General features: G+C 40.8%; 1 protein-coding gene across 1 annotated transcript in view; it reads left to right on the top strand.

The window, feature by feature from the left end:
* Window positions 1–3,325: 3,325 nt before the first annotated feature.
* The window catches only part of SLC2A2 (solute carrier family 2 member 2), a 32,101-nt gene continuing 21,002 nt past the window's right edge, over window positions 3,326–14,424 (top strand). Inside the window, exons 1-3 of the mRNA XM_036930899.2 lie at window positions 3,326–3,419; window positions 10,279–10,371; window positions 14,100–14,362. Of these exons, the coding sequence (XP_036786794.1) occupies window positions 3,405–3,419; window positions 10,279–10,371; window positions 14,100–14,362 (371 nt within the window). The 5' untranslated portion in view covers window positions 3,326–3,404. The remainder of the gene's footprint in view (window positions 3,420–10,278; window positions 10,372–14,099; window positions 14,363–14,424) is intronic.

The following is a 14,424-nucleotide window of genomic DNA, read 5'->3' as shown; positions in this document are numbered from 1 at the left end:
ACTTCTAAATTCATTTTATGGAGCTAATATTACTCTGATACCGAAATCAGAAAAGGCAGTGCAAAACAAACAAACAAAACACTAAACTAATATCCCTCATGAATATTCACACAAAAATCCTTAACAAAATACTAGCAAATAGAATTGGTGGGAAAAGCAGACCACAATAATAAATAGATAAGTAAATGATAAAATAATGACAAACAATAAATTTTAATAATAAAACTATTTAAATATTTTAGTAAGTTGCTTGTTTCTATTCATTGTATTAAATATTTAATGTTTAATATTTAAATAATAAAATAATAGTAAATACAACTTCAAGCATAAATGCTATTGAAGGAAATGAGTAACAGGACTGAGGGTGAGTTGGAGAGGGTAGGTGGTATCTGCCTGAGGAAGCCTAGCTGGAGAACCTCTCTGAGCGGTCATCTGAATGTAGAGGAACCAGCACATACAAACCTGGGTGGAGTGCTCTAGGCAGAGGCCCGTCAAGTACAAAGGTGAGGAGTCTAGAAACACATTAAACAAGTTCGAGGCCAATGTGGCTGAATCCAGAGGATTTATAGATGAGGCGATCTCAGTATCAGGGAGGTCAGTGGCCTGTGGCCTGTGAGGAATGTGAGTTTCCTGCTTAGGATGACTTGGGAAGCCTTTGGAGATTTTTAAGCAAGGGGTGTTTGTTCTCGTAAAACGGGGCTGTAGGGCTGGAATGGAGGCAAGAAGGCCAGGTATGGGGCTGTGCAGTCACACTCAGGAGAGTTGCTGGTGGTTTAGACCAGAGAAGTATCTGCGGAGAGGGTGAGACGAGGCAGGCTAAAATGGGGACAAATTTGACACAATAATCTTAAAATCCACTGGCTTTCCTGAGGGACTAGGATTTTCCAACATTCCTGTGACTCCTGGTTTGAGCCAGCTTGAACTCATCTGATTTGGTTTCCCAGAGACCACTTTGCACTTGTTCACACCTGACCCAGTTAGAGAGGAATGCAGCACACTGAGATAGCTGGTTTCCTTTCTTCCCACTGACAGAAAGAAACTAAACTCATTTTCCCGAAAGGAAGGATAGTAGTGGACAGAAGCGGGGTGCTCTTTCCTGTCCTCGCACACTCTCCCCACCTAGAACTATTGGTGTCTACCACGAATTTAAAATTTTTCAAGAAGTGATCAGGACGTGACCTGAAGAGTTTAAAGTGTGAAACCGAACAAACAACCACATCAAGCTGGTTTCGCCCCTCCCAGCGGGGGGTCTCGGGGTGATTTTGGGCGCTAATGCGCCCCATTGGGTGGCGCCCCCGCCGCGTCGCAGCCGCAGAGCGCGAAAAGTTTGATTTCGCCTCCCGGCCAGGGAAACACGGAGCCGCGGCCGCGCGGCCGCACCCGCAGCTCTGCGGGCGGGCGCTGGGAGGGCGCAAGGGCAGGCTCTCCGGACAGGCGGAAAGGCTTCCTGGCTCTTGGAGGGCGGGATCCGCCAGTGCGGTCGGCGCGGCTGAACCCCTCCACCCCAGCCCCCGACATAGTTCCAGCCCATCCCTAAATGAGGCAGAAAGTACTCATTTCTGAGCAAGAGCATAAGAACGAAGGTCCCGGCTAAACCAGAGGAAGCCGCTCTGGGTGGTCAAGGTCCCCAGACCGGTTAGCAAGTGGCAGGGCGCGCTCCCGCGGGAGAGAACAGCTACCCGCGCGCGCGCGCAGCTCCAGGGCGCGAGGCGTTAGGGGCTCATCTGCCCCTAGCCGCACTCAAGGCCAATTCTGTCTTTTAAAAGAAAGAATAAAAAAATAAGGATTGGTAAAAACAAAGAGGGTAAGTATCAAAGTTTGGCAGCGGTACAAAGACTCTTCCCAGCAGAGCCAAGTCGATGGAAAGTAAATGGTAAGGAAGCCTCTCTGCTTACAGGCGCTCTGGCAACTGGCTGGAAAGCCGGAGCCGGCTCTGCATCAACGGCAGCGCGGCTACCTGGGCTCTTTAGAGTCGGCTTCCAAAGCTGCTCCCCAAAGCCTGGCTCTACAACGGAAGAGAGTGCCTTATGTTATGAGGGAACTAGTTAATCTGTGTAAAGTGCTGAGACAAGCACCTGGCACCAAGCAAGAACTCAGTAAAGATTAACTATTATTTCTAATAATACCGTTTGCACTAAGAAATTACTGTTAAATGTTTGTGATTACTTTGTTTCTTCTTATACATTATGAGATCCTGAGAGTCTTATTTATCTCATGCATCCCAGAACTTGGGACTGTGCGGGGCTCAATAAGTTTGTGGTTTGAATTGAGTTACTTATTCAATTGCGCTACCTTGGAAAGTTGATAGAAATGAAAAGAGGGTGGTGAAATAAAAGAAAAATGAAGTCTGGGTCTCCTTTACCTCACATTTTATCACTTCAAGAAACATCTTCATAACACCCCTCCTTTTGGGAGGTGTCTGTTAGCTACATTTCCTCTGCTGGGAACTGATTCCAGTTGAGCCTCAGTGGAACCACATTAGTGGCCAAGCACAGTTCAAGCTCAACCAGTTTTGGTATCTCCTGGGCCCCCACATGGACTGGATCATCATAGAGGACACACAGATGGGCACAAGCTCAAGCCATATGAGCAGATTTATTTGAGAACTCTACACTGTTGACTCCAACAAGTTCCTCTTGGCATACATCAAACAAGTAATAAGAACAGCAGAAACAATATCAACATTTGCTGAGCACTTATGCACTGTGCTAAGCGCTTTCATCTATCATTGCATTTAATCAACAACAACAAAAAAACAGTGTTTGTTATTTCCATTTTATCCAGTGAAAAAACTAAGGCACAGAAAAGTCACAGTGAGCCACTTGCTTAAGGTCACTCCACCAGTAAAATGTCGAGATTCAACATTTTGTAAGTTCCTGACTCCTGTGGTAGCCACGCTAGCCACAGGCCAGCTCTGAAGCACACATAGCACAGAGCTGGTTCTCTGCAGGGCAGAGGGCAGTGTGCCTCAAGGCCCCTGCTGTTAGCTCTCTGCCCACAGCCCAGTAGGTTGAGTCCAGCATATCTGATCTACAAAAGACCCTACAGAGTTCTTTTTTCACCTGTCCCTGGCTGCTGCCACACGTCATACATGCTTTAAAATGGGACCACCTCTGGTTTGTAACTTATATCTAAAGGACACTCTTTTTCGTGGTGGAGCAAAGGCATTGAAGCCACAGGTCGCTGAGGCAAAGCACTTAGTGATTAGATTCTATCACTAATCAGCCTCGGCTAAGATTAAACTTGGACTTTTCAGCAGTGCCCCATCCCTGCCTTGCCTTGCCCCTCCTCCTCTAATGTGTAACTAGTAGAAAGCTGCAGAAGGACAGGCAGGGGCTGGCCAGCTGCTGGTGCCACACTCACTAGAGGACCTGGAATTAAAAGGAGCACTCCCAACCCTTAAAATGACAAAAGACAAGGTAAAGCGGCATCACATTCATTTTGAATTGGCTTTGCGGGTATGAGGGAAATCCATCCAAGTCAGTCGGAGTACGGGGGAGTCGGGGCATGTTGGGTGTAGCTCCCACTGACCAAAGCTACTTCTCCTGGCCAATTGGTAGTTCATTTGGCTGCTAAAAAATACCTTATTTCTTATTCAGTAATTGGTATTTTAAGGATATTTGCTCTATTTTCTGACTAGTCTGTGTAACTTTTCTCAAGTGATTTTACACAACCATATTGTTGAAGGAGTGAGCAAAAAAAGAAAAAAGCAGAGTAGCCTGAATCTAATCATGAAAAATGGTCTGAAATCAATGTAAGAAAAACAAGAGGTTAGAAGGACAGTTCTAGATTAAAGGAAACTAAGAAGAACTATCAACCAAATGCAACAAGTGATCTTAGATTGTGGAAGGAAGAAGAAAACAGTTCTAAGGGACAATGTGGGGACAGCTGGGAAATTTTGAAAATGGGCAAATATTAGATAATATAAGCAATCTACTACATTGTTGGATATGATAATGCTATGTATTATGTAGGAAAATGTCTTTGTTCTTAGTGAATACATGCTGAAATATTTAGGAATGAAGTGACACAAATATCTGCAACTTATTTTCAAATGATTCAGCCAAAATCATACACACACACATGCACACACAGTGTGAGTTAAACAAATGTAAATGTTAAGCACTGGTGAACACAGGTGAAGATTTTGGAACGTTCACTGCTCTATTCTTTCAACTTCTCCATAGACATGATACTTTTCAAAATAAAAACTTGAAAATAAAAAGGGCACAGTGATATTGCTCCCTTAGAGGTTCCCCCCAAGCAGAAGCACCCACCCCCTGCACACAGTCATCCCAGCAAGTGAAGCTGTGGCGGCCCCGTCAGAGCAGGACTTCTAGGCTCTGACCTAGTGTAATGTACTGGGCCGAGCATTCTCTCCGGTCAGTAAGTGGCAAGGCAGGAGCGTGGCTTTGTCACCAGCCAGGCTTGGGTCTCAGATGTGGTGATGTTACTCGCCTGCTGAGAGACCAGGGTTAAGTTACTGAACTCAGTTTGGGTCATCTATACTGTGGCAAAATGAGAAGGTACAGGGCTATAAAATAAGGATATAATAGGGGATGTGAAGCGATTGTGAATTCTTTAGAGTATGAGAATGATTAAATGAGTTGATATTGGAGAGACTCAGATGGTAAACATTTTAATGTTAATAGTTACATATTTATGTGATGTATATTTAAATAACTAGGACTTCATAGTTTCCTATCATAACCCAAGATAAAGCTAAAGTAGTTAGAACTTTAAAGACAATATAGAGACAAATACTAAGTTGTTAACTATATAGATGGTATATAAATTTGGCAAAAATCACAGTTAGTGTTCAAATAACTCAAGTAAGAAAGTAATGTGCTTACCACTGTGCCTAGCACAAAGCAGATGCTGTCATTAAATTCCCCAAGGGAGCTTTAGAAAATGTGTTGTAAGACTTTTCCTGAGAACTAAGGAATTGCCCTATAACAGAACCCAGAAAGAATGAGAATCCACCCAAACTTTGAAGGAAGTGGGATAAGAAGGAAACCGAGGATCAGAAGACCTGTGTTCTCACTGCCTATATGCCCAGCAATGTGCTGTGTAATTCAAGACAAAGGACTTGGACTCAGTTTCTTCAAGTGAAAAATGAAGGGGTGAGACTAGAACCTACCGCTCTGTAATATCTCAGCTGGAAAATTGCTTCAGAGGCCCCAGGCCTTCTCCAGAGTTGGGTGTGAGATCACCTTTGGGAGGCATATGGTTAGGCTAGAGGAAAGGTGAAAGCTTCTCCTCCCTGCCTAGTCCATCAGTAGCTGCTGAAAATCTGTTTTTCTGTTTAGCAGTGGGAGTTTAAGAATATCAGCTCTGGGTTCCAACACTAGGGTATCTGTTACTTACTAGCTGTGGTGTTGGGCTTATTCTTAATCTCCTCTGAGCCCTGGTTTCCTCGCCTGTAAAACAGGGATAATTTCATGTACCTTGTAGTATTGTTGTGAAAGAGGATCAGTGATATGAAACTTGACAGGTGGTTGTTTGACAAGAGCGATAAATGAGATGATAATGATGTGATTAAAGGTATTTCATAGCCCTTTCACTATTATAAAAAGACCACATTATTTATCTTTTTTAATCTTTTTAATAATCCTATGCATTAACTATTATTATATCCATTTCTTGGCAAAGAAACTGAAGGTCAAGGATGTTAAGGCTAGCTGGCACTCTTCTAGGTATTCTGAATCCCAAGTCTACTTGTTTTTCTAATAGACCCCATCTGCCTTCTAAGTCACAGAATAAACACCACATTTTATTTTTTGTTAAGGTTCAACCACTTGCCCATTTTACTCTTGCACATTTACCCACAGCATTTTTTTAATTGGATTTGGAACCTAGTATCTCTAACTTAAAATTATTTAGCTCTAGATGAAGCTAGTCTTTCTAAACATGCAGGATTAATATCTTGTAGCCTATAAAGAGGTTGAGAGAAAAAACTTAAAATCTCCTGCCACTCGTGTATTGTATATGGCCTTTGGACATGTTCTTTACCCTTTCCACATCAGTTTTCTCACATGTGATATGATAGGAAGTCCTTCCTACAGGCTTGTTGAGAGAACAGGCAAACCATTCAGAACCCAGAGTCTGGGCAGAGTAAGCTCCTCTGTAATCTCACTGCTTCCATCAGCCCTGTGTACCTATCCTTGAGACAACCTCTTGGACATTAGTTTGAATGGATGAGTGCTCATGGGCTAATTCGGACTTGGTAGTTTTCAGAAACTTTTGCTCATAAACAAAACTGTCTGTCCCCAAGTCTAGAGCTAAGCCACATAGAAGGTTGACTATAGTATTACCTCTTCTCATTTCACAGTGGAAAAAGAAAAGATGGGAAGCAAAAACCAAGTTTAAAAGGGAGTTCAGAGAGGGAAATTAACCTGAAAATAAGAGCGTAAAAATGAAGAAAAAAAAAAAGGAACTGCAATCAAAGAGATGGGTAATTCCAGAGATTTGGGTATTTGGAATGATCGCTTTGCTTGGAATTTAAGTGACCTGTTAAATGTTGCTTTTTATCTGACCAACTGGGATAAATTTCTTCCCAGGAAATTAAAGTGAGGCCCTGTAGCCTGGGGTGGCAGGACCAGGGCCAACTCTGAAAAAAGAAGGCAGGAAGACCAGAAGACAAGAACTTTAAGAGCAGTATAGGGTTTCTAAACTTTTAAAAACTTTCCTATCTCTTTCCGTTGCTTTTTTGTTGTTGTTATGCCTAAACATGAGAAACTGATCTTGGGTGCAGCTCCAGAATTTCTATAGTAATGACTTAGAACTGTTTGATTGGAAAGTCATAGGGCAGGAGCTCCAAAGAACTTCTATCTTTGAAAATTAAGTTTCATTTATATAAAAGTAGGAACAGCAAACACTGTTGTGACTTAGACTGTATATTCGGAGTGGCAGAGGAGGGCTGAGGGAGATTCTGGGCCACCAAACTGGCTACCACCTTCACCCCCGACTTTTATTTCTATAGTACCTCTGCTCACCATTGGCACAGTTACTAGTTGGACTCTTAAAATAAGAAGAAAAGTGAGGGCAGAAGGATATAGCAGCAGAGAGCAGATGTCCGGACCGAGTGGGAAGGGCAATCACTAAGACACCGAGTGCTTGGAGAGTCTAGCACAGGAAGAAAAGGAGATACAGGGATGAATTTGGGCAAGCAAATCATGGCCCTGGGCTTGGTGGAGGAAGGTCTTGAGGTTCTTCAGCTGAGCTATAGAGGAGCAGTTGGGTAGCCTTTGCCCCTATGGAGTTTTGTCCAGAGACCTCACAGAAGTTTTCTGAGGGTAGGTGAGGAAGGAGGGGATTTGTGTGCTGGGTGTCGGGAAAATTCACTTGAAATTGGTGGGTGGGTGGGTGGCCATTTAGCTTCAGCATAACACTTAGTAAATTCTACGAATATGTGCACTTCCAGATTTTTTTCAATTTAGATAGATTATGATCCTACGTTTTTACATGTGCTTGACTTTTGAATGTCTGTTTCTGACCAATGAGAAATGCAAAATAACCAAGTGGTTAAAAGCACAGGCTCTGGAACCAAATCATTATGCTGTAAGTTAGTGGCTGTAAGACCTTAACCTAGGCTAGTTACCTATAATATAGGGATACTAATGGTCGTGAGGAACGGGGTTGGCAGGATGATGGTCCTCTAAAGATGCACAACTTCATCCGCAGAACCTGTGAATATGTTATTGTACATTGCAAAAAGGACTTTACGAATGTCCTTAAGATTATGGACCTTGAGATGGAGAGACTTTGTTGAATTATCCAGATGGATCCAGTCTAATCCCACAAATTCTTATAAGGGAAGAACTTTCCCAGCTGTGGTCAGGGTCAGAGAGATACATGAGGACTTGACCAACCCTTTTCTGGCTATAAAGATGGGACACTGCTAACCAAGAAATGGGGTGGATTCTAGAACTGGGAATGGTCCTAACTTTGCAGCTGGTACAAAAATACATACTCTGGTTCTACAACCATGAGAAACTGAATTCTACCATTAACCCAAATTTTCCTCTGCAGCCTCCAGAAAGGAACAGTCTGCCAACACCTTAATTTTAGTCTGGTGAGACTTGTACCAGACTTCTCACTTACAAGAACTATAAAATAATAAATTTGTGCTATTTAAACCTTTGTTTTGTTGGTTATTTGTTAGAACAGCAAGAGGAAACTAATACGAGCACAAGAGATACTACACCTCTCAAGGTGCCCCTGGTTCCCTTACTGCTGATGATGGTTAACTACATGTAAATGGAATTAAAGTCCCTATCCTTGGCAACAGCTTAAGGAGAAAAAGATTTTAGGAGAAACCACCAACCAAGTAAATGGAACCCCACTTTAGCTTTGACCTGAGCCACTTGGTTTAAGATGTCTAGTTACATTTTAAAGCATGATCAAAATCTCTTGTAACCCCATATACCATATTGTGTGTATGTGTGAGCAAGAATGCACATTTTACATATATTTTAAATGTTATTTATAATTAATTACCTTATTATTAATTATTTATACATTTATATGTTTTACATTTATTACATACAAATTATGCATGTATATTATATGGTAATAAATGCTTCCTTGGGGATATATATATATATATATATATATATATATCTAAGGATAGAAACACACACGCATATAATGTGATCACATCTTTTGGGTCCTTTCTTTCAGGAAAGGCAGTTGAGAGGAAGAAAAGTCTACATAAGGTGCCACCTACAATTAATTCTGATTTAGTGGAAAGAGAGGTAGCAAACCCACAGATTCCCAATTCTCACCCCAGAGATTCCAATCCAGTAATAGGTCTGGGGTGAGCCCCAGGAAACTACACTTGTGACAAGCTCTCCAAGTTGGGTCTAGTTTTAGAACTATGAGACTCAACTTCAAGGATTCTCAGGGTTGTTCAGTGATAACACTTTGTTAATGATGACACTGAAATTTCTAATCTCCAGTTTGATTAGGGAATGAGGGGTCCTTGTTAATTAGCTACTTTTCATGCTGAAGTAGGGGGATTCACAAATATTCCCCAATTTAGATTTTAAGACCAATGATCCTATAGGAGATCTATACACTTGCGTCACATACCTCCTGAGTATCAGAGTGGGAACTGGAATCCATACTGATATGACTCATTCAATTCATTCATTCAACAAAGTTCCAACTATACCCCATGTTACTTATTTGAAAATTTAAGTTATGTAATTATACATGAAATAGTTTCCTTATAAAATGCCTAATAATAGAAATAAAAGAAAAAAATACTCTTCTACCACACCCCCATCTCACTTTCCTCCTCAAAGCTCATCCTCTTGTTATTTGTTCTTCAAGAAAATATTCTATGTATTATATACAACATACACAAACCAAGGATACTCAGGTTTAAGCCTTAAAAAAAATAATGAAATTATACAACTTCCTTTGTCCCAACAGTAAGTCAGTATGTAACAATCACAGAATTGTTTTTAACTACTGCATAGCATGTTGTGTGTGTCATGATGTGTTGAAATCTATTTGGCCATTCCCCACTGAATTATATTTAAGTTCTTTTACAATGTTTGCTATCACACACACACAAAAATATCCTTACATATGCACTAAATATCCTTATATGTGACTCTGTATGCATAATATGGTTTCTCTAAGATGGTTAGACATGTAATTATGAGTTGAAGGGGATGAATGCTTTGCCCTTTTCTACACCGTTTTTTGGAGTTGGGAGGAAAATAACATCTCTTAATCCAAAATTCTAGATTCAACTGGATGCAAATCCTAGAAAGTATCTTTACCTCGATGTTGATACAGATCATGATAAAGGCTGGCTGATGCCTCTTGTGTGAATTTTGAGACATATTTATAACACAGAAAAGTCCAGGAGAGCTCCTCATCTCTTTATCACTAGAGTCTTATTTGACTTCTCCCAAAGATGTTAATGACCATTTTTATCTTGGCAGTTTCCTTTGGTCAGCAGCATTTCTAGTCCTGAGTCCTGATTTTGATTCTTAAATATGTATGTGGAAAAGGATGTTTGGTTCCCTGACTGCAAACAGCTGTCCCAAATGTTTTCAGCTTTAGCAATGTAGAGGAAATGATGAATGGCTCTCATAGTCCCACATGGCTGACCGCCACTGAGAGCACAGGGCCCACTACACATGAGTATCAAGGGGCAAGAAGCAGCCTTGGAGCCTGTCAGAAGTCCAAGCTGCAGACTGACAGGATGACGGGTACTGAAACCGCCTGGCATTTCCCAGCCCTCTGCTTCATTCCCCACAGGTCACCTGGACCTTGGCTTTCACAGTCCTCACTGCTGTGCTGGGTTCCTTCCAGTTTGGATATGACATTGGTGTGATCAATGCACCTCAACAGGCAAGTAAAAAATGTATAATTCAAATCTCTTTTGGGCAATTGCTGTCAGTGACAGAAAGATGTGTGTTCCTTCTACACAAAGATAAGGTCTGTCCACGTGGGGAACCCAGGGTAATTCCAGCCCTCTCTCAGGTACTATGTGTGTGGTTCCAAACCTGATAACATGACCCTGACTCCTCACTTAATAACCCTCACAGTAAAATAAAGGCAATAAATAATTCTTGATCTCTGACTCTGCTGTTTGCTGAGCTTACAGAAAACTCCAGCCAGAATACCATGTGCCTAAGGATTTTTTTTAAAAAGCTTAAAAGATTATTGCAGCATTCATTTAGAGTTCCCAGCCATACATGAATGAAAACTGCCAGGGAATAAGAGGAAACAACAGAAGGATGAGTTTCATTCTGTACACAAACATTTATTGAGCATCAGCTCACTGTGCTTCAGGCACACTAACATATGTTTTCCCCAGTTTGACCCTACCAGCAAACTTATTTTGCCCCTTTCTTAGTCAGATTAAAAACTTTAGAAGCCCAAACACTAAAAAGATTATGGGTCTTTCCCCAATTCCTATCTCTCACAGGTGATTCAAAGTACAATAATATTAAATTTTTAAATAATAATCAAGAAATCCAAAAAAGTTGTTTGGATTTTCTCCATGATGACTACTTGAGTGGATTTTTTTTAATATCAAATAATTTCTATCATTTTTCTCATTTATTTTGTGCATCCCTTCTCTGGTATCTAGTGAATAGACAGAGAAGGATGTCATTTTTCTCAGCTCCCACAGGCTGTAAGGGGGAACCTGGACTTCATTTCCTCTGCTCTAACTCAGACTGCCAGGGCATTGAGGGCACAGTTGGTGTCTAACTCCTCTTCCTATCACCAGTGTCAAGCACAGTGATTGGCATAAAGGTGTTTGATAAAGTGTTTAGTGAATGCATCACTAATTATCAGGGAAATGCCAATCAAAACCACAATGAAATATCACCTCACACCAGTCAGAATGTCCACTATTTAAAACACAAGAAATAACAAGAATTGGCAAGGATGTAGAGAAACGGGAACCCTCCTACACTGTTGGTGGGAATGTAAATTAGTACAACCATTGTGAAAGGCAGTATGGAGGTTCCTCAAAAACCTGAAAATAGAAATCCCATTCAACTCAGTAATTCCACTTCTAGGAATTTACCCAAAGAATACAAAAATCCCTGATTTGAAAAGACACATACACCCCTATGTTTATTGCCACATTATTTACAATGGCCAAGATATGGAAGCAACCTAAGTGTCCATCAGTAGATGAATGGATAAAGATGATGTGGTACATACACACAATGTAATATTATTCAGCCATAAAGAAAAAAGAAATCCTGCCATTTGCAACATGGACGGATCTAGAGGATATTGTGTTCAGTGAAACAACCAGGTGGAGAAAGACAAATATCATATGATTTCACTTATTTGTGGGATATAAAAACAAAGCAAAATAGAATGAAAAAACACAGTAGATTCATAAACACTGAGAAGGGACTGGTGGTTACCATGGGGGAAGGGCTGGTGTGGGTGGGTGGGGACTGTGAGGGGGATAAAGGGGCACAAAAATTCTCAATCATAATGTAAGCTGGCCATGAGGATGGTAGTACAGCATGGAGAATATAGTCAATGATTCTGTAACATCTTTCTATATTGGCAGATAATAACCACACTAGTGGGGGTGAGGATTTAATACCATGGATAACTGTTGAACTACTGTACTATATATTTGAAACCAATATGAGAGTGTATATCAATGATAGATACCTCAATTTTTCGAAAAAGTGTTTAGTAAATGAAGGAGAGAGAGAGATAGACTAGCGAGAAGCTGAGGGGAAGGGAAGGCATAAGGTGAAGGTACAAGCATTTGTTAGGTGCCTTCTATGAATCCACCGTGTTTCACCTGCTTCTCCTACAACTCCAGGGAAAATGGAAAATTGGAGTCAGGAAAATGTAAGATACTACAGAGTATGAATGTGTGAAATGTGTGCTGGCTGAAAAGAGTTGCAACTTGGGCCAAAAGATGTGCTCTGGTTAGGCACCATATATTACCATGAGTGTGGTGGCCCTTGCTGAGGCTAAAAGATTTAGGGAATAATCCTTGGAGTTATATAATATTTCTGTGAGTGATGACAACATGTGCCAATTTAATCTGGTTCAAATCACCATAATTTGGAATCAGTAGAGTGTCTTCTCCTTTGTGGAAGACCTTTTCAACATCATGAACACAGACATCCCCACAGATATATGGCTTAGTCCCCTTGCTAGATCCCCTTCCTTCTGTGTTTAATGAGCTGCATAAACACCTTCCTTCCATGTTTAATGAGCTGCATAAACACCATTATGTAAGAGTAGTCATTCAGGTCCAATTGTTTTTGGTAGCAGAATGACATTTGGAATTATTTTAGGGTATTTTTAAATCATGCTTTTTATGATTATGAAAACCACACATGTCTGTTTCAGAAAGCCATGAGGGAATAAATCCCCATAATTATTCTACCACATAGGGCAAACTGCTGAGAACATTTTGAGTATTTCCTTCCAGCCTTTTTTCTATACATATTATTCATATAGAATGGCCTTCTCATGAGGCAGATGTCTTGGTCAAACTTCTTTTATCATAAGAGGATGTCAACTCCCTCTCTCACTCAGCTGACTTTATCACATAGGACTTTGCCCACAACTAGCAACTAGGAGGAGCTGAATTCCAGGTCCTTGCAAAGGCCCAGCCCACTGTCACTGAATAGTGACTGAATCAATACTGAGAGGAATGACAAGGAAGGAAGGCAGCCTGAAGGATGTGCCTTTAATCCTTTGCCACTGTGGAAACACAGTATAAAATATGTCTCAGTGACATTTAGTTTTAAATGTCATTCATTCTGTTACACACTGAACTCTGTGAGGACCCACAGGAAAAACTTCTTTCAGGTCTCAGTACCTTCTCAGGGGCCACTGAGTTGTTTTTATCTTTGAAATTCATCAATATACATGATTGTTTACCTCTCTTTCCACTGACTGCTAGGAAGTTTATTGCTCAATTTACAGCTCACTTCTAACAAGGATACAGCACCTAGTGTCTGAATTTTGTATATTAAGTTTATTTTTGGCCCTATCTTATCTTTCCCTGTCTTTTTTCTTGCATCTGTTTTCATGCTTCTATTGGAATGTTTACCTAAGTCAACTTAAATCCTGCTGGGCTGAGGTAACACTGGTGTGAAAATGTACTTTTTAGCCTGCAGAATATTTTCAATTTAATTAGTGATCAACATTTAAAATTTGAAGAATTTTACATAAAAACCCAAATTTCTGGCTTCTTTTTAAAAATTAAAGTCATGCAACACTGGTCTCACAATTGCAGCTTCTGCATCGAATGGGGCAAACACTCTCCAGTGCTATAATCTTACCTACTTGGCATGTTACCTTCACTAGAAGAAACAGTGTTTCATCTTCCAGCTATTGAGGTTCTCCTCCCCTCCTTCACTAATTTCTTCCTGCTGGTTCCTGCTGGCACTGGAATTTGTGGCCTCTTTTTTATAGAATGTAGTCAACTATAAATCATCTATCTGTGTTTGTATATATAACACACATAATCAGGGAGGATCCTGTTTAAATACCTAACAAACATTTTAAAGGCAAAACAAGAAAAATATATAGAATATTTAAAATATTAGAGCTATTTTTCTTTATTTCCTTAGGTAATAACATCCCACTATAGACATATTTTGGGTATTCCGTTGGATGACCGGAAAGCTATCAACAACTATGCTCTCAACAACACAAAGGAACTGCCTACAGGCCCATACCTAAGCAATCCAACACCAATGCTTTGGGTGGAGGAAGAGACTGTGGCATCCACTAGCCACATCACCATGCTCTGGTCCTTGTCTGTGTCCAGCTTTGCAGTTGGTGGAATGATTGCATCATTCTTTGGTGGCTGGCTTGGGGACAAGCTTGGAAGGTAGGCAAATTTCCTAAGTAAACACAAACATGGAACTTTAAGTCTTTGGGGTTTATAAGAAT

The sequence above is a fragment of the Manis pentadactyla genome, chromosome 1 (assembly GCF_030020395.1).
Source record: "Manis pentadactyla isolate mManPen7 chromosome 1, mManPen7.hap1, whole genome shotgun sequence".
Lineage (NCBI taxonomy): Eukaryota > Metazoa > Chordata > Mammalia > Pholidota > Manidae > Manis > Manis pentadactyla.
Note: the sequence above shows the minus strand (reverse complement) of the source record. Positions and strands in the feature narration are given on the sequence as shown.